At 37.1% G+C, this 26,549-nt stretch overlaps 1 protein-coding gene across 1 annotated transcript; it reads left to right on the top strand.

The window, feature by feature from the left end:
- Positions 1-906: 906 nt before the first annotated feature.
- LOC115424730 (NACHT, LRR and PYD domains-containing protein 3-like) lies at positions 907-24,934 on the top strand. Its single transcript, XM_030142134.1, has 12 exons — positions 907-1,045; positions 1,369-1,675; positions 6,391-6,443; positions 6,612-6,848; positions 6,966-8,841; positions 12,907-13,077; positions 16,895-17,062; positions 18,726-18,899; positions 19,054-19,227; positions 21,522-21,695; positions 21,833-21,882; positions 24,132-24,934. Exons 2-12 carry the CDS (start codon positions 1,401-1,403, stop codon positions 24,647-24,649), a joined length of 3,870 nt encoding a protein of 1,289 aa, XP_029997994.1. The 5' UTR covers positions 907-1,045; positions 1,369-1,400; the 3' UTR covers positions 24,650-24,934.
- The last annotated feature ends 1,615 nt before the right edge of the window (positions 24,935-26,549 follow it).

The following is a 26,549-nucleotide window of genomic DNA, read 5'->3' as shown; positions in this document are numbered from 1 at the left end:
ACGAGGGCTGTTCAATAAGTTCATGGCCTCACCCAGAAATACTGGTTGTTATAATACAGGATGTTACATTCTTTCGTGATGGGATAGTGATGCTTGAACATCGATGGACCAAGTGCATTGCTGTAAATGGAGATTATGTAGAAAAATAAAATATAAATTATCAGTCTGTGTTGTTCTGTTCTGGGTGAGGCCATGAACTTATTGAACGGCCCTCGTACCCCGCCTTTGCCCCTATGTAGCTGGGATAGGCTCCAAGAGACCCCCGTGACCCTAGTGAGGATAAAGCGGGTTCAGAAAATGAATGAATGAACGGGAGCCTCTTTTACACTGTGTGAATATGTTGCCTGGCCTGGAACTTTAAAAATATTTTAGATGCTTATATTGTTATTGACCTTGTTTATTTATTTATTTGTTTATTTTCTTTCCTCATTTAACAGTACCAGAATGCCTGACTGTCTTCACTGTCTTTATGTGTGTCTTGTTTGTATTGCCTTTTTTTTTTTCTCCCCTTGGGTTCTGTTTGTTTATCATGTCCAGTGTCAGTCTTTGTATTATGAATACATTGCTTGAAATTATAAATGTTATACTTGTGAAATGAAAAGTTCTATAAATGTTGAAAAGTTCTATAAATAAAGTTAAATTACAATTATTATAGTTAATTACATATATATATATATATATATATATATATATATATATATATATATATATATATATATATATATATATATATATATATGAGCCGTCACCACACATTGCAGTGTGATGCTTTGATAAGGGTGGTCTAACTTGCCTGATCAGTTTGTACCTGTGAAAAGAACAACAGCGTGGGTAAAGGGCTGTTCTGTGCAGAAACATAAGTCCTACCTCCTCCTTCACTCACACTGACTCAGTCACCTACACTACACTGGGTCCACCCACATGAAACTTATCTCCTGTGTATGAAGTGGTGATACTTAGTACTGCTCATTAGGGGTTAGATGCAAGAGAATCTAAAATATATCATGTCCTCATTTACCTTTTCATCTTAACACAGGACGCCAAGGTAAAACAACTCTCTGAATGTATATTTGTTCATCTGTGTGTGTATGCGAGTGCTTCTGTGTGCATAGTATTGGCAAAATATATACAAAAATAGGCCAATCACTGTCTAATATATTTTTTGTTGAGTTGATATTCTCAAAACTCTGTTCTGCTTACACTGCAAAACGTGTAATTTGTTTCTTCAGATCCAAAAAGTTCTTACTTTCAGTTTAGGCTTCCGGAATATCTGGAAAGTTGGGCTTCGCTGTGGGCAGTAATGTTTGTTATTTTGCATAATACTTGTACCAGCAAAACTGTTGACATTTGTTTTTTTCCATGTGACAGAGCCACTGAGCTGAGGCTGAACAGATAAGAGCATGGGGAGCAAATGCTCTGCACTCAGGAGGGGTACAGTAGAGGAGGACTACAAAACTGAAACAAAGAGAAATGAGAGTTCTACAGCAGAGAATGAAGTAAAGCCTCTTCTCTTCCAAAGAACGCCATCTGTGCAGGGGGAGGGAGGAGCTGACAGGCAAAGAAGAAAGACTTCAGAGGGGAAAGAAGAAGAAACCTACATTAAAACAAATAATGCAAGTGAAAAAAATAGCCCTTTGGCACAAGAGTGCACTGTGGCTGAAGTCAGCACAGTGGGGTGAGTTATGAATGACTTAAAGCTGTAGCAGTGGTGGGCTGTTCAACACCACAATCTGAGTCAGTGACTTACATTTAATTCCCAAAAGTCTATTCTCTATATTTTGTACCTTTTCTCTTAGTCACACTGCTTTCAGTAGTGTGTGTATATGCTAGAGCAGGGGTGTCAAAGTCATTTTATTTCAGGCTACAGCCTAATATGACCTAAAGTGGGCTGGACCAGTAAAATTATATAAATAATAGGATAAAAAACTTATAAATAATGTCAACTCCAAAGTTTTCTCTATGTTTTTGAGTTAAAAAAGGAATATTCCATAATGAAAATGTTTACATCTACAAACTGTACTCGAACATAACATGATCAAATATGAACAACCTGAAAATTCTTAAGAAAAATAAGTGCAATTTTAACAATATTACACCTCAGTTTATCATTTATACATGTGCATCATAACTTACAGATCACAGTGGATCAACAAATACACAAAATATTTGGTAACAGGCAGAATATTGGTACAATTCTGTAAACGTCTCTTAAGTCATTTCATATTTTTCATATTTGTTCAGGTTATTCACATTTTTTGTAAAAGGATAGTCTGTAAATATGAACATTTTTGTGTAATTTTACTTTTTTTTTTTTACACTAAAACAAAGATAAAAAATTAGCATTTTTCATTATTTACAGGTTGTCATGATAGTATTTTACTGGTCTGACCCACTTTAGATCGAATTGACCTAAAATGATTTTCACATCCTTGATTATTAATATCTTCCTTATAATATTTGCATTTCACAAATTCATCTGAGGGGCTGGATTGGACCCTTAGGCGGGCCGGTTTTGGCCCCCGGGCCTTATGTTTGACACCTGTGTGTTAGAGCGTTTGTCCAATCAGATTTTACCGTTACGTGTTGCCGGGTAAAATACCTCTGCCTTGAGGTTCAGAATCCACAGTGCAGCCTCGGTAGCTTCAAATAACTGGCAGTGAGCCTGTTGCTTTAACCCAGAGTTTCTCAAACTGTGGGGCGGGCCCCCCAGGGGAGGTGCGAAGACTTGCCGGGGGGGAGGGGGGCATGGGATCACTCCTGGGTGTTTTCTTTCTTCAGGTTAGCACATGTAGCAGGTAGAACTAATGTTTTAGCATTGGAGCATCCTGGACTCATTTTAGGGATGCACAACAAACAAATCTACTGCCGGTGATCTGTCACTAGACTAGACAAAGAGTTTAGGTTTGGAGAATGGACAAGGATTTTACTGTAATTTTTGTTTTTGCATAGTTTATTCAGTTTGTACTTTAATGTTCTGAGATGTGCAATGTAAATGGGCTCATTGCAGCCACTGATAGTGTTAAAATCTTTGTACCAAAATTAGTTTGTTGTTCTAAAAAAAAAGTTACTTTATCGTCAGAGTTGTAAGATAATTGCACATTTCCTGTTTTTATTTGGAAAAATATTGCCTCAGGGAGCAGTCTGGTTGAATTTATTTGTATTATTCAAGCAAAAATCTAAGTTATTTTTAATTTGCACAACAAATTATTCAAGGAAAAGCAAAAAGTATTTTTACGATATTGATGTTTCTTTCAAAAAAAGTTGTAATTGCACCACTGTTCCAATGTTGTTGGGGTTGAAGGGGGACTGGAGATTTTTCGTCCTCCAAAGGTGGGCCCTACAAAAAAAGATTGAGAACCACTGCTTTAACCCATAAGGACCCAGTGTTACTTTTGTGGCAGTTCCCAAATTCATTTTTCTCTATATTTCACTTTCCTTAAGTGATTTATCACCATTTATTGTAATGTTATCTTCGCATTTTTTGTTTTTTCAGCAAAAATCAAATATTTTCCTATATTTAATTTACTAATCATGTAGATGCTCATTAAAGCTCAGAATAAAGTTGAGGGTTATTATATCAGAAACAGAGAAAACTAAAGAAAAAGTGACTTTTTCCAGTAAATCTATCATTAACTGAACATAAACCAAGTGTCTTCACCTACTGTCATTGATCCAACTCCACGGGTTTTGCTGGTGAATCAATGTTGTAGAAGATGACGGTGTTTCCATGTTCACTACAGAGCCTCTGAACGTCCAAATGGGTCATATCTGATGACCATGAAAAGATGATAAACTGTATTTTACACCAATTATACCCATGTATTGATAGGATTAGTGGATCAACAGGTATTAAACAGTTCAGATCAGTAGATGGTTTTGGTCGATGGCGTATGTTTGGGTCTTTATGGGTTAACCAATCAGATTTCATTGGGGCGATCTAGAGGTGTACAATAATGTCAGCATTTGTGTAATTTTCTTGAAATTTGATTGGATCCTCAAAGGGCACACTAGTCAAAGCGGGTTCAGCTAGCAAAATGTATTCATTGAGATTTAACAACTGTTTTCCCAACCCACATCAGCTGACAGGGGAAGAAATGAATTTGCTCTCAGACATACTGAAAATAAGCAGTAGTTCTGGTGAAAATAATGTATTAGTATTTGTATGTTTTTGTCATTTTATTCAGTAAATATTGATGATTCTTGAGATGATGTATGTGGCTGGAGTGAAAGCACACCTGCTGAGTTGTGTTCATTAGTTTTCTTGTTTTAGTAACTATTTCAGATACCTGTCTACAATGCAACATCCCGTTATATCATGTTTTTTGTATAGCATTAATGGTATAGAATTGATATAAGGTGAATTAAGTCAAGAAGAACAACACTGAAGGCCTACGCGTGAAATACATGACCCACCACTGTAGTGTAGTACACAAATACAGAAAATAGAATAGAATAGCTTTTATTGTCTTTGTGTGTACGATGAGTTTAGGAGTACAACTCCAGTCAGTGCAGCAATATCACCAAAACACCAGTACTCTAGTGACGAGACTTGATAGTTGGTCTGTGCCTTTTTCCCCGCCTAATTTAAACTGCAGAATTCTGTCTAAGTGGTGATCAGAAAAGAACTTCTTCAGAGACAATGATGAGCCGAACCAGTCTGTCTTCAGAGCCGTACATGTGTTTATTTGCAAAAGCAAGGAAAAACACACAGAGACACACGCTGGAATGGTCTGAAGGGTAGCTGAAAATCCCCTATCATTTGTACCTTGTTTCGGGGCTCGGGGCGTGATTTCCCGCAAACCCCGGGTCCCTCCTCCCAAAATCCCCTTTTTCCAGCATTCTAGAAGATTCAGGGTGTTTTTCCACTGGCAGAAACCAACCCTCGGTTTCTATTACCCCCGGAAGCTTCCCCCTTTAAAACCATCTTTGGTCAGGCACATCTGTGCCACTTACCCTACTTGCTGCATACACTCACAAGGTCATTTTTGGTCTTCTTATCAATTGTTTTGGTTCTTCTTATCACTTGTTTTGTTTTTTCTTTTAATTAATTAGCGGACCTGTGAGTCACTAGATGGTCTGGGCATACTGCCCAGAAGTTATTAAGCCAGCACCAACCTGGCCTACCATGGTCAACATGGTTTGCAGGGTCAGCAGCCGGGTCAAGGAACTTCATACCACAACCAGTAGAGAATCCTCCTTTCACAATTGTTTACAAAAGCTTGCACCTGCAGAATCATCAGCAGGGCCTTCTTCCATGAAAAGACACATGCAGGGCCTTCTTCAAACAGCATCTCTTTACATTATTTACCTTATTTTTATTTTCTACCTTATTTTATTTTCTACACTAGAAAATAAGAATAGCGTGAAAATAAAATTACAAAAACTACAATACAATATGAAAACAGAATATAAATGTTACAATTTAACAAAGTAACTTGTGCAAAACCTGGACAAAATCTAAACAGATGCAAATGTACAGTATTATTAGTATGTGGCAGTATGTATATTTATGAACAGTATTAACAGTATGTATTACCCATGAATAAACAGTGTGCATATCTATTAATAGTATGTATATCTATGAAAACAGTATGTATACATATGAACCAATGTCCCATTGTACTGTAGTCATGACATAGACAGACATTTAGACCAGGGGTGTCAAACTCATTTTAGTTCAGGGGCCACATTCAGCTAAATTTTATCTGAAGTGGGCCGAACCACTTAAATAATAACATAATAATATATAAATAATGTCAACTCCAAAGTTTTCTCTGTGTTTTACCGTGAAAAATGTAAAATTACATTATGAAAATGTTTACATCTACAAACTAACCCTTCAAAAAATGTGAATAACATGAACAAACTGGAAAAAAAAAAATTAATTTTAACACTATTATGCTTTAGTTTATCATTTCCACATGTACATTATTAATTACAGATCACAGTGGATCTACAGATACACAAAATATTTAGTAACGGGTGAAATATTATTAAAATTGCACTTCTCTTAAGACATTTCAAGTTGTTCATATTTGTTCAGGTTATTCAGATTTTTTTGCGAAATTATGCTGTGTTTTCGTGTAAATACATGAAAACATTTACATTTACAAAGAGAAAAATTTGGAGTTGTGAGATTTTATAGATTATTATGAGATTGAATTGGTCTGAATGTGGAACCTGAACTAAAAGGATTGTTAATATCTTAGTGTAATTTTTGCATTTCACAAATTCATCCCAGGGGCCAGACTGGACCCTTTGGCGGGCCGGATTTGGCCCCCAGGCCGCATGTTTGACACCTGTGATTTAGACAACATGATGAATGTAATCAACTCAATGAATGTAAGTATCAGCTGTGTAACAATTGTACTTGTTTTTGTTGTTTTTCAGTCCTTGCTACTCCAAATCCCATGACACTGAAACAGGAAATAAAGAAGATAAAGGTGAGTTGAAATCAATAATATTTGCAGAAGATGCAATCTTGATTTCTACCCTATACAAGAAAATACCTCCCATTTAAGGACGAAGACAGAAATAGTCCATGTTAAGTGCTTTAGAGACCATTTGATAAAGACCATGATATGTTACATGAGTGTGTTTTCATTTTAAAGAGGCTGACTGGGTGGACAAAAACAGGACTAATCTTATTCAGAGTGTCACTTTAGTGATGCCAATTGTGGATGAGATGCTTGAGCAGGGCATAATCCATAAGGAGTCATACGCCAACATCCAGGCTGCCAGGACCACCCAAGAGCAGATGAGGCAAGTGTATAAGGTCCTCACCACGGTAAAAGCCAAATCTATTTTCTGGAGAATCCTCCATGAAATTCAGCCAGAGATAGATCAAAGTAAGTAAAAGTCTTTGTTTTTACTTTGTCTCAGATCTTAGAACATTGTATCTGGAGATCAAAAGCGTACAGTGATCAGGCTGTGAAATCACGGGGTTTGTATTGCTTTTATCACAGCAGAGGATGTCATCAAACAAGTCATCGAAAAGCACAAGGCATATCTGAGAAAAAAGTTTCAAAAAGAGTTTGAAGGCACTGAAAAGGATCGGAAGAATGCAAAATCTCTGAACAAAATTTACACACAGCTTCATATTGTACAAGGAGAGAGGGAACATGTCAATAATGAACATGAGATCTGGGAGATCGAGGACAAGACGAGGACTCAAACAGCCGAGAGCACGAAAATTGACCTGAATGACATCTTTAGAAGTAACCCTGAAGATACTCACCAAGAGGAGGGTGCCATCAGGATGGTAATGACAAAGGGGATTGCTGGCATCGGAAAAACGGTCTCTGTGAAAAAGTTCATCCTTGACTGGGCAGATGGGAAAGCCAACCAAGACCTGGACTTCATCTTCGTACTACCATTCAGGGAACTAAATCTGGTTTTAGAGCAGCAATTTAGCCTCGAGGCACTTGTGAAAGACTTCCATCCAGAACTTAAAAAGATAGGAGTGGCAAAAATTTTGGAAAATTATAAAGTTTTGTTCATTTTTGACGGTCTCGATGAGAGCCAGCTTCGACTGGACTTCAAAAAAGCGACCAGATTGACAAATGTCACCAGAGAAACGTCAGTGGACACGCTGGTGACAAATCTCATTCGGGAGGATCTTCTTCCCACCGCTCACATCTGGATCACCTCAAGACCGGGAGCAGTTCGACGCATCCCTAGACAGTTTGTGTACCAGTGGACTGAGGTCAGAGGATTTAATGATCCACAAAAAATAGAGTACTTCAAAAAGAGAGTTGAGGATGAGGCATCTGCGGAAAGAATCATTAAACACATTACAATGTCACGGAGCTTATACATTATGTGTCATATACCCATCTTCTGTTGGATTGCCGCAAAAGTTTTTGAATATTTGCTCCCAAAAATGTGCAACACTCAATGTGAAAGCATAAATATACCAACAACTCTTACTGAGATGTACACACACTTCCTTGTTATTCAAATGCAAGTTGCTACTGAAAAGTACAGCAAAGACAGTGCGACTGAGTCGGATACAGAAGAGATCTTCAGATCAAACAAAGACTTCATCTGGAGATTAGGCAGGATGGCATATGAGCAGTTAGATCAAGGCAATATCATTTTCACCAAAAATGTTCTGGAAGAGTACGGCATTGACTTAGAAAAAGCCAGCGTGAACTGTGGCCTGTGCACAGAAATATTCAAAGAAGAAGAAAGTGTATTTGCCTCAGAGAAACACTACTGCTTTGTGCATTTGACTGTTCAGGAGTATTTTGCTGCTCTCTTTGTGTACCACAGTTTTACAATCAAAAACATCAACTCGCAAAACCTCAAAGATTTTCTGCTGAAAGGATCTGAGGAAGAGCTCCAGTCCGAATTGGAGAAAAACCCTCTTGATCTACCACTTGATGATCTGTTGGAAATATCAATAGCTAATTCAACCATAAGAAAGACAGGAGAGCTGGATATGTTCCTCAGGTTCCTTTTAGGCATGTCTCTACAATCAACACAAAAGCTGCTCCGAGGCCTGATAAAACAGACGGAAAACCACTCTGGAGTCATCGAGAGCATTAAAACGAGTCTTTTAGAAATGGACTTGACATCCTGCTCACCTGAAAGATGTCTGAACCTTGTCCACTGTCTGATAGAACTGAAAGAGGGGTCACTACATGGGACTGTCCAGCAGTATCTGAGACCAGATCACAGTCCAGACACACAACTCAGCCCTGTTCAGTGCTCGGCTCTGGCTGACCTCATTCTGATGTCCAGTACTCCTCTTGATGAATTCAACCTGATGAAATACAAACCATCATCAAAAGGTATATTTAGGCTTATCCCCGCTGTGAGGAACTGCAGAAAAGCAAGGTGAGTTGCTTACTTACACTCTATACATGTATCAGGAATTCATTTTATGCATCTAAAACTGTATGGGCCTGATTTACTAAGATCGCAAATAACAGGTGAAAATTTGCTTGCTCGCACAAAAAAATGCATGTGCTATTGATTTGCATGTCATGGGTGATCAACTAAGATTGCCCGCACAAATGACAACAGGTGCAAAGTCTTGGAGACTGCCCTGTTTAAATAAGGATTTTGCGTGGGCTACTGGTTGTTGTCATGGAGACAGTACACTGGAAAAACTGCTCTAGGATATGCCAGCAGTAATGGCAACAGTGCGCTGGAATGATCCAGACGCAAGGTAATGTAACGTTTTGAGGAGTTTTGTCATAGAAGGTATTGCATGACTCCTCCTTGTGACTGGCCTCAAGTCATCCCCTAGTTCAGTGTTTTTGAACCGTGGGGTCGTGACCCCACGTGGGGTTGCCTGGAATTCAAATGGGGTCACTTGAAATTTCTAGTAATTGATTAAAAAAAAAAAAAAAAATATATATATATATATATATATATATATATATATATATACATATATATATATATATATATATATATATATATACACTTAAGCCCAAAATTATTCATACCCCACGCAAAAATTGATTATTTCATAGTTTTTATATGAAATGAAGGACAGAGAAAAGGTTTGTATAATTTCATTTTATTTATGGTAGATTACGAAGCAATACAGCAAATTTGGTTCCTTTGTTGTTGACCTATAGGTTACATAGTCAACATTTTGGGTTTGTATGCATGTCCATAATTATTCATACCCCTGAATGGTCATGGAATTTAGGCTTTTTTGGGTGCCAAAACTCGGGCTAATCATTATGAATGCCATCCCTGGAACTCACTAACCATGTGCAATCCCTTATGCAACCTGTCATGTAATAAACTGAAATAAATTCAGTGAGTGAGTGCATTCATTCTCACTTTATGGTCAACAGTCAAACCAACGGCATGGCAAAGACAAAAGAACTGAGTGAAGACCTTCGATCGCGCATTGTAAATGCACACAAGGATGGCAAAGGCTATAAAGCTATAGCAAAGCAATTTCATGTGCCAGTCGCCACTGTACAGAGCATCATCACCAAGTTCTAAAGGTTCCACACTGTACAGAATCACAAGGGGCGTGGCCGGAAGCCAAAGATGACATCAAGACTATCACGAAAAGTTGTGAGAGAGGTCAGCAAAAACCCCCGGATCACCACCAAGGCTATCCTGAAAAATTTGAGTGAAACTGGAACCAACATATCGAGGCAGACACTGCAGCGGACATTGCACAAAGAGGGCTTCCGTGGATGCTGGCCAAGGAAGACTCCACTGCTCCAGCCCGGGCATGTAAAAGCCAGACTAGCCTTTGCAAAAGCACATCTAGACAAGGACCCAAGCTTTTGGTTATCAATGTTGTGGTCTGATGAGACAAAAATGGAGCTTTTTGGCCACAGGGATGTGGCCTTTGTTTGGAGAAGGAAAGGTGAAGCATTCCAACCCAAGAACACGGTTCCAGCAGTCAAGCACGGCGGTGGAAGCATCATGCTTTGGGGATGCTTCTCTGCAAGTGGGCCTGGGAATCTCGTCAAAGTGAATGGCATCATGAGAAAGGAACAATACATTGAGATATTGGAAGAAAATATTAAGCAGTCGGCAGAAAAACTTGATCTGGGTCAGCAGTAGATGTTTCAACAGGATAACGATCCTAAACACACAGCGAAAGCTGTCAAGAAATGGTTCAAGGATAATGATGTGAATGTCTTGGAGTGGCCAAGCCAAAGCCCAGACCTGAACCCGATCAAAAATCTGTGGAGGGAGGTCAAGACACAAGTTTCGGCAAGAAGACCTTCTAACCTCAAGGATTTGGAAACCTTTGCAAAAGAAGAGTGGGCAAAAATCCCTGCTGAAGTCTGCAGAAACCTGATCAGCAACTATTGGAACCGTTTGCAAGCTGTTATAGCAAATAAAGGCTATGCCACTGATTATTAATCATGGGGTATGAATAATTATGGACATGCATACAAACCCAAAATGTTGATTATGTAACCTTTAGGTCAACAACAAAGAAAGCAAATTTGCTGTATTGTTTCGTAATCTACCATAAATTAAATTGAATTAAACAAGTATTTTCTCTGTCCTTCATTTCATACCTAAAACTATGAAATAATCAATTTTTGCGTGGGGTATTGACAGTGAATTGAGAGAGACAATTGATTTTGATTTGATTTACTTATTTTGAACATGCAAAGGAACAAAATAAAACAGAATAAAACATTTAAATGGACGGAATCTATCTTCAAACACATAAAAGTCTGAATTTTGCATTCTTGAAAAAGAGTAGGAAGAAGTATAAACTTAATCCCAATAATCAACAATCCCAATACATAAAAGACATGATGAACTCCGAAGCTGAAACTGAAGCACTGTGGTTCTGTTTATCTGTCAAATGTTCATTGTGGTCGGTTTCAGATGCTGCAGCTCTTTCATAATTCATAGTTTGAGTTCTTGTTTGTTCAGTATTAATTGTCAGCCTTGTAAATCCAAGCTGGACTGACTGTACATATCCTGACCAAGGAAAATCAAATTCTCACTTTGTGCAGTAATCTACACCTGGCTTTTCTGCCTCCGTCCATAATAATATACATTATATAGACTAAATATCATCTAAAATTAATGTTTATTTGCAACATAGTATAACAAGCTATTACATGATCAAAAACAAATTAATTTTAGCAAAAAAATGTTGAATGTCTGAGGTCGCCAGAAATGTGTGATGTTAAAATGGGGTCAAAAGCCAAAAAAGGTTGGAAACCACTGTCCTAATTTATCTAGAACACAGGTGTCAAACATGTGGCCCGGGGGCCAAATCTGGCCCGCCAAAGGGTCCAGTCCGGCCCTTGGGATGAATTTGTGAAATGCAAAAATTACACTAAGATATTAACAATCCTTTTAGTTCAGGTTCCACATTCAGACCAGTTCAGTCTCAAGTGGGCAGGACCAGTAAAATACTATCATAAATACATATAAATAATGACAACTCTAAACTTTTCCCTTTGTAAATGTAAATATTTTCATGTATTTACACTAAAACAAAGTATAATATCACAAAAAATGTAAATAACCTGAACAAATATGAACAACCTGAAATGTCTTAAGAGAAGTAAGTGCAATTTTAACAAGATTCTGCCTGTTGCTAAATGTTTTATGAATTTGTAGATCCACTGTGATCTGTAAGTTATAATGTATGTGTGTAAATGATAAACTAAGGGATGATATTGTTAAAATTACACTTATTTTTTCAGTTTGTTCATGTATTCACATCTTTTGAAAAGACTGTTCACAGATGTAAATCTTTTCATAATGTAAATCAACTTTTTTTGCTCTAAAACATGGAGAAAAGTTTGGAGTTGACATTATTTATATATTATTGTTATTATTTTACTGGTTTGGCCCACTTCAGATCAAATTTAGCTGAATGTGGTCCCTGAACTAAAATGAGTTTGACACCTCTGATCTAGAAGTTCTAAAATGGCTTTGCTAGGTAGGCGATACATCTCCATAATTTTTTCCTCTATCATTCCAAAAATGTTGACGTAAGCAGAACAGATTGGTTCTCTGAGTTGCCTTTGGTTGTGCCTATGTCACCTCCTCGCCACAACAACTGCAGCCAATTTTGCGTGAAGCTGTGCCAGTTAAAACCTGCCTTTCACACGTGCTAAATATAGACGCAAAATCAGCCACAGCAATCAGTTTTTAGGTTTGGTAAATCACATTCCGCGTGCTAAATAAATATTTGCATCTATTCCTTCCAATAACTGCACATGTTCTGGCAGAAATGCCCATATTGCATATTCATCAAGGCAAACATGCTAAATTGGCTGCATAAGCTAATTTGCCCATTTGAGAGGCGCAATCCTCAGTGGGTCCTGTTAATAGATAAGCTTCAATGTGTTTTTGGGTGCACAGTCAAGTTTGTGCATGTTTTTACACTGGCAAACCTTTAGTAAATCAGGCTCTAAGTGTCATGTCTGAATTCTGCAGGATTTCAGGGGTAAATCTTGATAACTGGCTTTGTGAAGCAATCGCCTCAGCTCTTCAGATGCCGAATTCTGTTTTAACTGAGCTGCACCTGACAAACAATGACTTTTGCAATGACTTAAGACCTGTGATTGAAGGCCTGAGGAACTCTCAATGCACGCTCAATGCTCTGAGGTAACAGAAGTTTATGTATGTTTGGCTTTTTGTCTTATTTGCCTATAAAAACATGTGGATATTGGAACATGGGTGGTTAACCCTTTCATGCACGAATTATGAGAACCTTAACCCTTTCATGCATAGGCCACTCCAGTGGACAGTTCTTCTCCAGCTGCACTCTAAAAAATTATTCATGGGGTTAGTAAGTTAAGCTTAAAATCAAGAGCTTTCTCTGCTTAAAAAAATTCAGTTTGTTACATGTACACATTTAAATCAGATGATAAGTTATTTTATTAAGTTGGTCTAAATGAAAAACAAGGAAAACACTCTTAACTTAATAACATATTGATTTTGAACAGACATTTCTGCCTTTAACTTAAAGGTCCCGTATTATGCTATTTTTCAGTCATGTCATATAGGTCTCAGAAGCCCAAAAACATAGTATTTAAGTTTGTTCGCCCCAAAATCATCCTTTTTTCGGAGTTTCAGCGGTCGAAAAAGTCCCTCTCACCAGCCCTCCTCAGAACAGGCTGTTTCTGGGCCTGCTTCCGGGTACGCAAATGAACGCATCTGTCCACGCCCACTCCCCCTCCCCTCTCTGGGAGAGGACGCGGCTTCCGCTAGCGGTACTACGCGCTAATGTTGACTGTGAAGCCATGGCTCTCTCGTCTACAATACACATGTCTCAGACAGAACGTCTTTCCAAACACTGGCTTTCTTTGCCTTGAGGCGTGATTGAGCCCCGACGGAAAACGGCGGTGTTGTGTCGGGTTCGTGGACCTGACACGGAAAGACGCCTGCCGCCACTAATGCAGGCAGCTACTAACAAGCTTGATGCTAACTATACTGATGTCAACCACAAAAGGCCCGTGTTCACAGTAGTTATGTTGAATGTCTCTCGATATTATCAGCTCTTGCATGTTAACGGGGACGCAAACGTTAGCAGCAGTAACCGAGCTATGTTAGCTGCCATGCTAATGTTAGACGTACACATCAACAAACACCAGCTTATCCGTAATGTAGGGTTATGCAGTAAAGATACAAAAAAATGATCAGAACTTACATCTCCCACACTTGTACTTGGGTCACGAAGCGTTGGTACTGCGTCCTTCTTGATTCGGAGTCTTTATGCTAAGCCGGAGCTGTATGGGCCCATGTTAAAAAAACACTCGTCCGTGAAATGCCGGGCACACACATACAAGCGTTTGGGAATGTTGTTTGGTCCATGACCATCACAGATAGAATCCAGACACTTTTTACGGAGAGGCTCGGAAGTGGGGAGCAAAAATAAACTATCGTGTTGGTGTGTGCAGCCAACAACACCACAACTTGCGTGTCTCGCCTTCGCCATGTTTGTTGTCCAAGAGGTACTTTGCCAGGGCGGGGCTCGCTTTGCCAGGGTGGGGGCACAGTCAGGGGGAGGAGTTAAATCCGCTTATGTCGTCATAAGCGGACCCAACTCAAACTCAGCCGTTTGAGCAGGCATTTTCACAAAATGTGGTGTAGCAAGACAGGGAGGAAACAGACAGTTTTCAAATTCGAACCTCATAATGAGGCTACTGCAACACACACTACTATAAGAAAACTTTCACAAAGTGAGATTTGCATAATACGGGACCTTTAACAAAGAAATATATTAAGTTAGTACAGCTTAAAAATCTTGTAAGCTTCCTCTAAAAGCTGAGTACAAAGCTGACGAGCCTGGACATGTTTTGCTGACAGACCACGCCTACCACAAGAAAAGGAGGGAAGCACAGAAAAAAAAAGGAGAAACATGATTTTACACAGAACTTTACCAAACTTTAAGGCTTGATAGAATTTAGCTTTGTTTCTGCAACAGTAGTTTTAATTATTCAAGGACTGAATAATACACATTTTGCTCCTTTCTAATTTAAAATTGTAGTATATATTGTCGCGTATTTGCTGCATTGCATTGTGGGTATTGGGTATATTGTTGAAAACGTGTTCTTTTATGTGCAGGGGTTCAGCAGGGTTGTGATGTTGGTGTTAATTTTGAGTTAATGTGTGCATTCTAATGTTTATTGGCCTTTTTGTGTTTTTTTTTTTTTTTAATTTTTATAGAACTGCACCATGAGTCAGAGCCATAGGCCAAACAGTGCCTTTCCTGTTTATTGTTAATTGCAGTTATATTGCTTAATGTAACTCCTCACTACTTAACAAACATAAATTAATATCTGCAAGAATTTGAGTACCATAGTACTGTGTACATTTGAGATACTGACATGCAGACACATTTAGTAAGTTAGTTGCGTAGTGAATTAAACAGGTCAGTCATATAACTGGAATTTCCATGTGGAATTTCTTCTGATGTACAGAAATAAGTTAGACCAACTCAAAAAATTGAAGAAACTACTTGTATGAACACTTTTGAGTAGAATAAAAGTAAAACAATAAGTCAATATAACTAAATGGAGTAGTTTTTACACAATTAAAATTAAGTTGGTTCGACTTAATAAAGCTCGTAGAGTAAAAAGCAAATCATGTTGTTTGTACTAAAGTAATAGAGTTTACTTAACTAGAGAAGTCTTGTGGCATTTAAGCAATTTGCCAAGTTGAAATAACAAAAAAGGTTAATGGAAATTGTTACCTCAGTTTTTTTTTACATTGAGCCTATTAATCATTTTTTAGAGTGTGTTCTCTTGTATATTCATGGGTTTTGTTGTTTTAGTTCCATATCAGCCAACACAGTGAACACTTACGCACCATCCCATACACTGATATTCAGAGCATTACTGTAACTTTGCTGTTCTAGATAAACCTGATCTGCACTAACATGTTTAAATGTAAATCAATTGTTATTTGTTAGACAAGAAGGTTTTTTTTGCAAATTATCTCTATAAAGTAAGTAATTACTAGTATTAGAATATGTTAAAATGTGAGAAAACATCAGATTAGCTGCATTAAAAATGTTTTTATTTCATTGTTTTCATATCACTTTCTGATATTGGGTTTTAAACATATGTTTCTTTGCTTCAAAAATTAAATGCATGGATATTGTTGTAACTCCATAGAAATAAAAAAAAAAAAAAAAAAAAAAAACTTGATCGCATTGTTTTTTTCATGCCTAAAGAAGAATAAAAACACTGAAGAAAAAAATCTTGACTAAGGTTCTCACAGTTCATGCATGAAAGGGTTAATCAAAATTTTTTTCCTGAGTGTTTTTATTCCTCTTTAGGCATGAAAAAAACAATGTGATTGAAAATTTTCTTCTGAAAAATAAATAAAAAATAAATAAATAAAGTAAAAATAATAATAATTTTAAAAAAAACAACATAAAAAACAATAATGGGAAAAAAAAAAAAAAAATCCTATAAACCTATTTTTCATGAAGTTGCAAAAAATGTCCACTCAACTGGATACCATGTGTTTAATTTTTGACGCACAAAAACATGTATTTACTGATAAATTGTGTGAAAACTACGGGGGGGGGGTCTTATGATTCTGGGGGTTTATGCTCAGGAGAGATCTACATAATGTCACCAATTCATGTCAGAAAAGATATGTAGTGTCTTAAAACTTTAATAAAGATATGTGTAAAAAAACAAAACAAAACAAAAAAAAACGAAAAAAAAAAAAAAAAACAACAAAATCCATGAATATACAAGAGAACAGCTGTAGAATAGCTGTCCACCGTAGTAACCAGTATGCATGAAAGGGTTAAAATCATGAAACATTTTTACATCCACATTTTTTTCCATCTGTACTTGATCCCCCCTATAGTCATTCATTAATTTTCAGAACAGCAGGGTCATGGATTCCTCCATACTCAATAAGTGTGAAATCCTAACTGACCTTTTTGCTTTCATTTGTGTAGTCTTTCAGGTAGTCGACTGCCAGATGCAGGATGCGAAATATGGGGATCAGCTATCAAATCACTCATGTCAAATCTAAGAGAACTGGAGCTGAGTGACAATGTTCTGGGGTCCTCATTATGCTGTGTTCTTTCTGATGTGCGCAGTGGCCCTAAACTGGAGACACTAAGGTCAGTCCCAGATCACATGAATCACCTAAACATATTAATAGTGAAAAAAATAAAAATAAAAAGATTTATCTGATTACTTGCTATCATATCCTAACTCACAAGTGTCAAACATGCGGCCCGGGGGCCAAATCCGGCCCGCCAAAGGGTCCAATCTGGCCCGCGGGACGAATTTGTGAAGTGCAAAAATTACACTGAAGATATTAATGATCAGTGATGTTAAAATCATTTTATTTCAGGTTCCACATACAGACACATACAGACCAATTAGATTTCAAGTGGGTCAGAACCAGTAAAATATTATCATAATAACCTATAAATAATGACAACCCCAAATTTTCTTTGTTTTTTTGGCGTAAAAAAGTAAAATTACGTAAAAATGTTTACATTACCAAACTATACTTTTACAAAAAATGTGTATAACCTGAACAAATATGAACAAGCAGAAATGTCTTAAGAAATGTAAATGCTATTTTACCAATATTCTGCCTGTTACTAAATGTTTTGTGTGATTGTAATGCACATGTGTAAATGATAAACTGAAAAAACGAAGCAGAGTATTGTTAAAATGTTAAAATTTCACTTGTTTTTCTTATGACAACTCAATTTGTTCATGTTATTTAGATTTTTTAAACATTGTAGATGTAAACCTAATCAAATTATAATTTTACTTTTTTCGCTGTTATTATTTTACTGGTCCGGCCCACTTCAGACCAAATTTAGCTTAATTTGGCCCCTGAACTAAAATGAGTTCAACACCCATGTCCTAACTATTAGTATTGTTGCCAGTACTAAGTAACATTTAACTCTCCAGTATCCCATCCAGCGAGGCCCTTACTAAGCACCAAGTGTGCCTTTTTGGCACACTGGTGGAATAATGTCAAAAAAAATTTTCATACAGTTTGTTTTTAATTCTTTTACACTTTTTTTCTATTTCATCAACTTGAGCTGTAAATAAAAATACCAAATACTCAATAACTGTCACATTTTTTAACCCTTTAAATGCCGTGTTTGTAATGTAAACAAACCATTTTTTTGGATGCAAAAAACACAAAAAATTATTATTTTTTCAATATACTACATAAAAAGTGGATCACATATTATTTGATTTTTGCAGCCTGGCATATGTCAATGATTAACTCCAACATTGGTTAATTTGCATTATTATTTTTTGCGCTACATCAAATATTCAAAAATACTAGCATCTGTCACCAAGTGTGCCAAAAAGGCACACCTATCAATCAAACTATTAAATATTATATATTGATTTATTTTTCTGCTCTAATTTCATTTTATTTTAAGTAAATCAAGGTCAGCCCTAATCATACATATTAAATGGAAGAAATAGTGCGTTTTTGGCACACTTGGGAGACAGATGCTAGTCTTGTAATTTTCTTTTGTTTACAATGTGCAAATTTTTGTCAGTGGCCAGAATTTTAAAGATCATGCAAAAATGAACAACTTTTGAATTCTAACCTTATTTAAATTGTGAAAAATAATATGAAGTTTTTTAAAACAAAGTGCAAAGTGTGCCTAAAAGGCGCACCCGGATACCGGAGGGTTAACACAGCAAATTGGAACCAGTTACTTTCAACAATGTGAAATCGTTTACTAATGCTATGCTAAATTCTCATTTCATATCACTTGTTCCTTCTATTTTTCAAAGGCTGAACAGAAATGCTGATATTGCAACGGTCTGTGAAAAGATGGTGGTTGCGCTCACATCCAAAACATGCTGTTTGCGAGAACTAGAGCTAAATCACACCAATTTTAAAGACTCAGAAATGGGAATCCTTTCCACTGGACTGATGAGCACAACCTGTACACTAGAGATACTGAGGTAAAAATAAAAATACAAGAAAGATCTCATATTTTAAGGAAATATGGTGGGCTAAACCAAGCTACACAGACAAAATCATTAATTGTAATTAATTTTATGCACAAATATTATTCAACTACAACTGAATAAACATATCTTGATGATTGTTCTTTAGTGTCAGCCACAACAAACTCACTGAGAAATGCTGCGAGACCTTGGCCTCGGTTCTTAGCTCCAAAACTTCGAAGCTAAGATACCTAGACTTGAGTTACAATGACCTACATGACTCAGGAGTGAGGATGTTCTGCAGTGGACTCAGGCAATCAAACTGTGCATTGACAACACTAAGGTCAGTATAATAAGGTTTTGCATATCCACACCTGTCGTCATACTTTGTTTGCACTTTGCTAGTTGTGCTAACAAATACCAATGTTGAACGACAATAAAGAATCTTGAATTTTAGTACTGAAAATTGGCTGTTATGGTTGTTTGGCTAGTTGTTTTAGCAAGTCACAGTGGTACTGAGTGCAAGACGCAGGAACAGTGCCTTTGTAGAATAGTGTTGGGATGGACGATGTTTGGGTGGAACACGTGGACACAAGAAAGTGTACCATGACTTTAACCCTTCAACTGAGCCTATTTTGGCGTTTTTTTTTGTTTTTTATGTACTTATGATTTTGCCTTTTTATACCACATATTTCTTTCTTTCTTTATTTGTTTGTTTGTTTTACTTTATTATTATTTTTTTTAACCATACCCATGTTTGGAATCTTTTTTTCAGCACAAATTTACTTATTTTATCTGCTAATTATTTTTTTTCAGATTAACCTACTTATTTAGCATACTGGGCCCAAAAATATCGTAAAAAAATCAAATTCGAGCTGAAAAAAAAATATACTAATACTAGAATAAAAACCACAAACATGCTCAATGACCTGTTTTGTAACTTGAAAAGGTAAAACATAGATTGTAAATATGAATGTATGAAGGTAGATTTGAACATTTTTCATCAAATTAAAAGTTATTTCCAGTTTTGTGTGGTCTATCAGTGTCAAATAAAAACTGGGACAGAGCTGCAAATCTGCACTTACGGGTAAAGCTGACACCAGCACTCTGGTTTTTGAGTTTTGTCATGTGATCTGATCACACCTACAACCATACAAAAGAGAAATGTACATAAAAACACTTGTTAAAACTTGCCTCTTTTACAGTATATAGTGCCCGTGTTTAACGGCTAAAATTTGCTTAGAGGTCTTATTTCTGTCTTTGTGCATAAGAAATCAATATAAGTGAATCCCCAAAGGAACTTTGTGTTGATAAATGCAAGTTATGCAAATTTACAGGATTTCAGTTCTGTTGCAACATGTTGATAGTCATATGAACTATGTTTTCAGCTCAAAAATGTCCAGTTTCATCACAGTTAATGATATATTTTCATGTCACAAATGGCCAAGTTATATTTGAACTGAATTTACCTGAAAAACAAATGTTCTATTCTTTTAGATTCCCCAATTTTTCTTACAAGATTCTATCCTACATATCACATGTTTTATTTTTACAGGTTCAATATGGAGTATGGTGCTGATCCATCCTGTTTATGTTACACCAATACATACATTAAGAATGTCACATGTCACTTTTTAAATCAACAGTTTTCTAATAATAAGCATTTTTATAAAGAAATAACAATTCTATATTGTTATTTACTCTTTAGTATGATGATAAACTATACAATAAATAATTCTGATCCTAGTTTTTGCACAGGGATCATTAGTGTAAACGGTGACATGGCTGCCGAGCATCAGTATGATGGGATCTGTAACAACCATGTCACATCCGTCCACTGCCACATTTTGTGTTTTTGTGTCAGCTGTTATTGTTTTAGATCCACAATACTAACATTTATGAATAAGAGGAGAATTAGCAATAGTAAGTATATAAGTTTATTACTAACTAGGAAAGCACTCGGAGAGCGTAGACCTCCGCCAAGACAGATCTGCCCCCCCCCAATCACCAACATGTAATCATTTCTTCCTTGTGCCAGTATCAGGATTTCCTGAAAATTTCCTGAAAATCTGTCCATAACTTTTTGAATTATCTTGCTAACAAACAAAAAAACATGCACACACACAAACACACAAAGCAAAGTGATCACAATACCTCCTGGCAGAGGTAATAAAGTACTGGTACTGACCAGATCATCATGGGTAATGTCACGTCCGTCCACCAGCAAAAGTTTTCACATACACGTGCTATTCAAAATCCAATATTTCTGAAAATATAGCTTCCACTGTCAAATAATATCAGTAGTCTGTGCACAAATGTATTAGCATTATTTCAACACAGTTCTATATTTCTTACAACTTTTTTTTTTTGACAAAAATGGCCTCTCATTTGACCCATTTTAGCCGTTAATGAAATTTGTTGTGCACTTTAACGATAGAACTTCAACGATTCTAGCCGTTTTTACTAGCCATGGTCAGTCTGCCCTACCAGGCTGATATGTTAAATGCTATAATCCTGTCAATCAGCCAAAGATACATCATACCAACTGTTCAAAAGGGGCTCACCTTACATAAAGAAGTAATAACTGCTGACACGGTCATCTACTACATGTGAAATGACTGTTGGCTATCGCTGCAGGCTGTCATTCTGCAAAGTGACAGCAGATGGATGTGCCTCCCTAGCCTCAGCTCTGAGTTCTGACCACTGCAGCCTCAGGGAGCTGGACCTGAGCTTTAATCACCTCACCGATCAAGGAGTCAAGAAACTGACTGAACTACAGCAAGATTCACACTGCAGTCTGGAGAAACTCAAGTATAGTCACGCACTCTGTGTCAAAAAGCACTTCTACCAAAACAAATTCACTTTTTTGTTGTGTTTGAAATGCATGTGTAACAGTGTGACATCTGTGAAGTTTCACTGTGTCTTTCCGTGTCTCTTATTCTTTATAGTGTAGACTACAATGACAAATGCTGGTTTGACTTACAGCTACTGAGGGAATGTAAGTAACTATCATCTCATGAAATGCTCACACTTTGGTTTATGCAGCACATGTCTGTTGTCTAGACCTGTATATAGCATCTAGTCCAGGGGTCTCAAACATGCGGCCCAGGGGCCAAATGCGGCCTGCCAAAGGTTCCAATCTGGCCCGTGGGATGAATTTGCAAAGTGCAAAAATTCCACAGTCAAGGCTGTCCAACTCATTTTAGTTCAGGTTCCAGGTACAGACCAATATGATCTACAGTAAAATAATAACAGCATAAAAACCTACAAAAAATAATGACTTCATATTTTCTTCTTGGTTTGATGTGAAAAAAAATATTACACTACACCTATAAATAACGACAACTTCAAATTTTTGTCTTTGTTTTAGTGCAAAAAATAACATTAAATTATGAAAATATTTACATTTACAAACTATCCTGTAACAATAAAATGCGAATAACCTGAACAAATATGAACTGTCTAAAGAAAATAATATTAACAGTTAACTAACAAATAATTTTAACTATTTTCCACCTGTTACTAAGTGTTTAGTGTCTTTGTAGATCTGATCCATAATGCATGTGTAGAAATGACCAGTTGAGGCAGAATATTGTTAAAATTGCACTTATTTTGCTTAAGAAATTTCCGTTTTTTCAGGTTATTCACATTATTTTGTTTGGATAGTTCATAAAAGTAAGTATTTTCATAATTTTTTTTTTGTACATTATTTTTTTTTTGTTTTAATATAAAATACAAAACAAACAGAAACACAGTCACAGGTCACAGGCACATTCAGACATTTACGTACTGTTTACTGTTCACAGATTGAATGAAAAAGTCCCATTTTTTCCAGTGCTTTACACCCTTATGCTGTTGTAGGCGGAGATTGTATGTCGTCATTTCCATTAAATGGATTTGGTTGACAATTTTTATCACCAAAGAAATTGAGGGAGGGTCCTTTTTAAGCCAGTATTTGGTGATGGCTTTTTTGCCTGCGGCAAGCAGTATTCTAAATAAATATATGTCACTTTCCTGTAATTCCTCTGGGGGAATGCTAAAAAACAAAGTAGCCAATGACATATCAAAATGAACACCAAAAACTGAATACATCAACTTAATCATCTCTCCCCAAAAGCCAACAATACCAGGACAGGACCAGAATACATGTGCTTGATCTGCCTCGAGTGAACCGCACTCCCTCCAGCAGGAAAAATGAACTCCAGAAAAATGTGATTTTCGTGCAGGTGTAGACATTTCCAACAAAAATCCCTCCATGATAGTGAGTTTTAAGTACAGTTTTGAGATTTCCACCCCTCTGACCATATCTCATTTGGTATTTCCTCATGCAGATCCCTCTCCCAATGTTTTTTTTGCGTGAAAATATGTCTCATTGTCTTTTGAATTCAAAGCTGTATAAATTTTTTCCAGTAATGTTTTTGTTACTGGTACCTTTATAGGCTTCTACCAGTATTTGAATTAGATGAGAGGGAGTCTCTACCATAGAACACTGTATTTCCTTTACAAAGTAAACATGGAGTTGGAGATATCTGAAAAAATCATGTTTACCAAGTCCAAATTTGAGAGAAAGATTTTGAAAGCTGTCCATCTGTCCTTTTGAAAGTATTTTCATAATTTAATAGGGGGGGGTTTTGCACTAAAACAAAGACAACTAGAAAAGCACTCGGAGAGCGCAGACCTCCGCCAAGGCTGATCAGTGGCCCCCCCCACGCCAAGGAGGTTATGTTTTTGCCAGGGTTTGTTTGTTTGTTTGTCTGTCTGTCTGTTTGTCTGTCCGTTAGTGTGCAGCATAACTCAAAAAGTTATGTACAGATTTTGATGAAATTTTCAGGGTTTGTTGGAAATGGGCCCCCCCGTGGGCTCCCCCACCCCCGATCACCACCAAAATTTAATCATTTCTTCCTTATCCCATTTCCAACAAACCCTGAAAATTTCATCCAAATCTGTCCATAACTTTTTGAGTTATGTTGCACACTAACGGACAGACAAACAAACAGACAAACAAACCCTGGCAAAAACATAACCTCCTTGGCGGAGGTAAAAATTTGGAGTTGTCTTTATTTATAGGTTATTATGCTTTTATTTTACTGGTGCGGCCCACTGGAGATCAAATCGGGCTGAATGTGGCCCCTGAAAGAAAATAAGTTTGACACCCCTGATCTAGTCCCTCAAACAGTTATTTGGGGATTCTATAAAAACTTGCTGTTGCCATTAAACTGCCCATTTTCTCTATCATCTTGATTGCAGATGCATGTGACCTGACCCTGGATCCTAACACAGCAGGCAAAAAAATAATTCTGTCAGAGCATCATAAGAAAGCTAAAAGGGTTGAAGAGAAACAGGAGTATCCTGATCACCCAGAGAGATTTCTCATGTATCAAGTACTGTGCAAAGAGGGTCTGTCAGGTCGTCATTACTGGGAGGTAGAATGTGTTTTGACTGATGTTGGAGTGGCTTACAAAAGTATGGACAGGACAGGAGACTGCTCAGTTGACTACTCTTTGGGGAGAAATGAAAAGTCTTGGTGCTGGTGTTGCCGTGGGGAGTTTTATCATAATAACTCACGTGAAGAATTTGGCCATGGTTCATACCCAACTACTATGGGAGTTTACTTAGACTGGCCTGCAGGTATTTTGTCTTTTTTTGAGGTCTTTCCTCAGAAACTGACCCACCTGTACACTGTCCATACAACATTTACTGAACCACTTTACCCAGGATTCTGTCTGGATGGTACTGGCGAAGTCTCCCTCTGTAAAATAAAATGACTGAGAAGGGTTTGGAAAATGTCCAACTCAAGAGCAGGCAGTCCAAACAGTAAAACCATACACATCACATAGTATTGAATATTACAAGTGACTCGGTGTCAGAGGTAAGACAGCGTATAATGCAAGACAGATTGTATTTTCACAATGATACTTTTAAGGAAGAGAAGCTATTGTGTCAGTAGGGTTAGGGATAATTCTTCCATGGTCTGAAATATATTTTTCATTTATCCTGTGACTACACTGGTCTACAATTTTTTAGAAATGATTTGCTTCAGAGATTAAATGTGCTAAATGTTACGTATTTTAATAAGATTAATTGGAAAATAAATGACAAAATGCTGATGTTTTCAAGGTATATGTGTAACAGGGTCAATTATTTAGCAGCAATGTGGGTATGTATATTATATTGTGTATTGTTATAATTACACAAAATCTGTTCATTTTATTTTCATTTCTTTTGGTTGGTACCTGACACTGTGGGCCTCCGGGTCAGTGTGTGGAACTTTTGGTTTTGGTCTGTTCCCCACTGAACAATTTACAGTGTGACACAGCGCACTATAACTAGAGTTTTCGTGCCTTTGCCTCCTCCCTTTTGTTTCAGATTTCTGTGGGAGAGGTAAGCAGCCGTACCCTTCGTGAAAATTTTTGGTTTAACCTCTGTTAATTTAATTTTTTTTGCATGAACTGGCTACCCAGATAGCAATTACCTTTGGGCCGGATCCGCATTAAAGCCTTTACATCCATTTATAGCTTACATCCGTTTTCTGACTTTGGACCAAATCTGCATCGGATCTGTCTTCCAGCTCTCTCTAGCAGTTCCGGAGTTGTGCTGGCTTACGGATTCGGCCCAGAACAGTCTCCCATCACACAACCAAGACTGATTTTCAAACTAGTAATACTGATCTGGACCAGAATCGTAATACGAATCTGGACCAGAGTCGTAATACAAATCTGGGCCAACATGATTCTTGTGTATATTCTAGATGTGATTGAACGGAACTGGGCCAGAGCTGGACCATTTCTGTAGAAGATCCGTTTGGTGGAGTAGTACCTGTTTTGGCCCGATGTGCATTTGGACACCGGGCCAGATCCGCCAAACGGTTTCGGGCCGAATTGGGGTGCGATTCTGTTCCAGATCCGTCCCAGTATCTCTTTGCTATCTGGGTAGTTTAGGCTGCATCAGGCATTTATAATGTATTTAAACACATTTCTTTATCATTTGGTTTGTGCAGGAGTGTGTTTTACGTGGGATACTGACCGGAGGTTTTTATGTTTTCTATCACTTTTGTCAGGTATGTTGTATTTTGTTTTAATGATTTAATGTACTCCCTTTTGTTCCGGATTTCTGTGGGAGAGGAGTGTGTTTTACGTGGGATACTGACCGGAGGTTTTTATGTTTTCTGTCACTTTTGTCAGAACAATAAACGGAGACTGCCTCCAAGGACACACATGCGGGTCTTGTCATTTAAAAAAAAAGAATACAACGCAGAGTCCGACACCACTGGTTACATATGATTAAGTGTTATTACACATATGTATTAGTTTATGTACATTTATATAATAGTTTTATAAATCTTCCACTAAATAGAACCTGTAAAGTGAATGTATTCTAATGTGCAGACAGTGTTTTGACGAAGATCTTGTAGCTCTGAGACAAATATTCCTTTTGAGTCAAACCCATTCTCTCGTTAATTCTTGAATTTCACATTTTGACCCAAGGCTGTATCTTGGAAAGTTCAGCCAACCAGCGTTTTTTACTTGATTTTTCTTTATCAGTGACCCTCATGTGGTAAAATTTCATTACTTTTATTCTGGAAGCATTTTCCTTGTAGACCAGTGCTATTGGACACGTTGTCATTTTTTAACCCCTGAAATTGTTTGTCTGAGTATCTTGTCTGAA

The sequence above is a fragment of the Sphaeramia orbicularis genome, chromosome 8, assembly GCF_902148855.1.
Source record: "Sphaeramia orbicularis chromosome 8, fSphaOr1.1, whole genome shotgun sequence".
NCBI classification, from domain to species: domain Eukaryota; kingdom Metazoa; phylum Chordata; class Actinopteri; order Kurtiformes; family Apogonidae; genus Sphaeramia; species Sphaeramia orbicularis.
The sequence above is the reverse complement of the archived record's forward strand: the minus strand, read 5'-3'. Positions and strand labels throughout refer to the sequence as shown.

Bases quoted from the DNA above. Each gene is read 5' to 3' on its own strand.
- LOC115424730 (XM_030142134.1), top strand. From the start codon at position 1,401: ATGGGGAGCAAATGCTCTGCACTCAGGAGGGGTACAGTAGAGGAGGAC. The intron at 6,444-6,611 runs GTGAGTTGAAAT...TTCATTTTAAAG, and splicing joins AGGAAATAAAGAAGATAAAG to AGGCTGACTGGGTGGACAAA. The intron at 13,078-16,894 runs GTAACAGAAGTT...TCATTTGTGTAG, and splicing joins TGCACGCTCAATGCTCTGAG to TCTTTCAGGTAGTCGACTGC.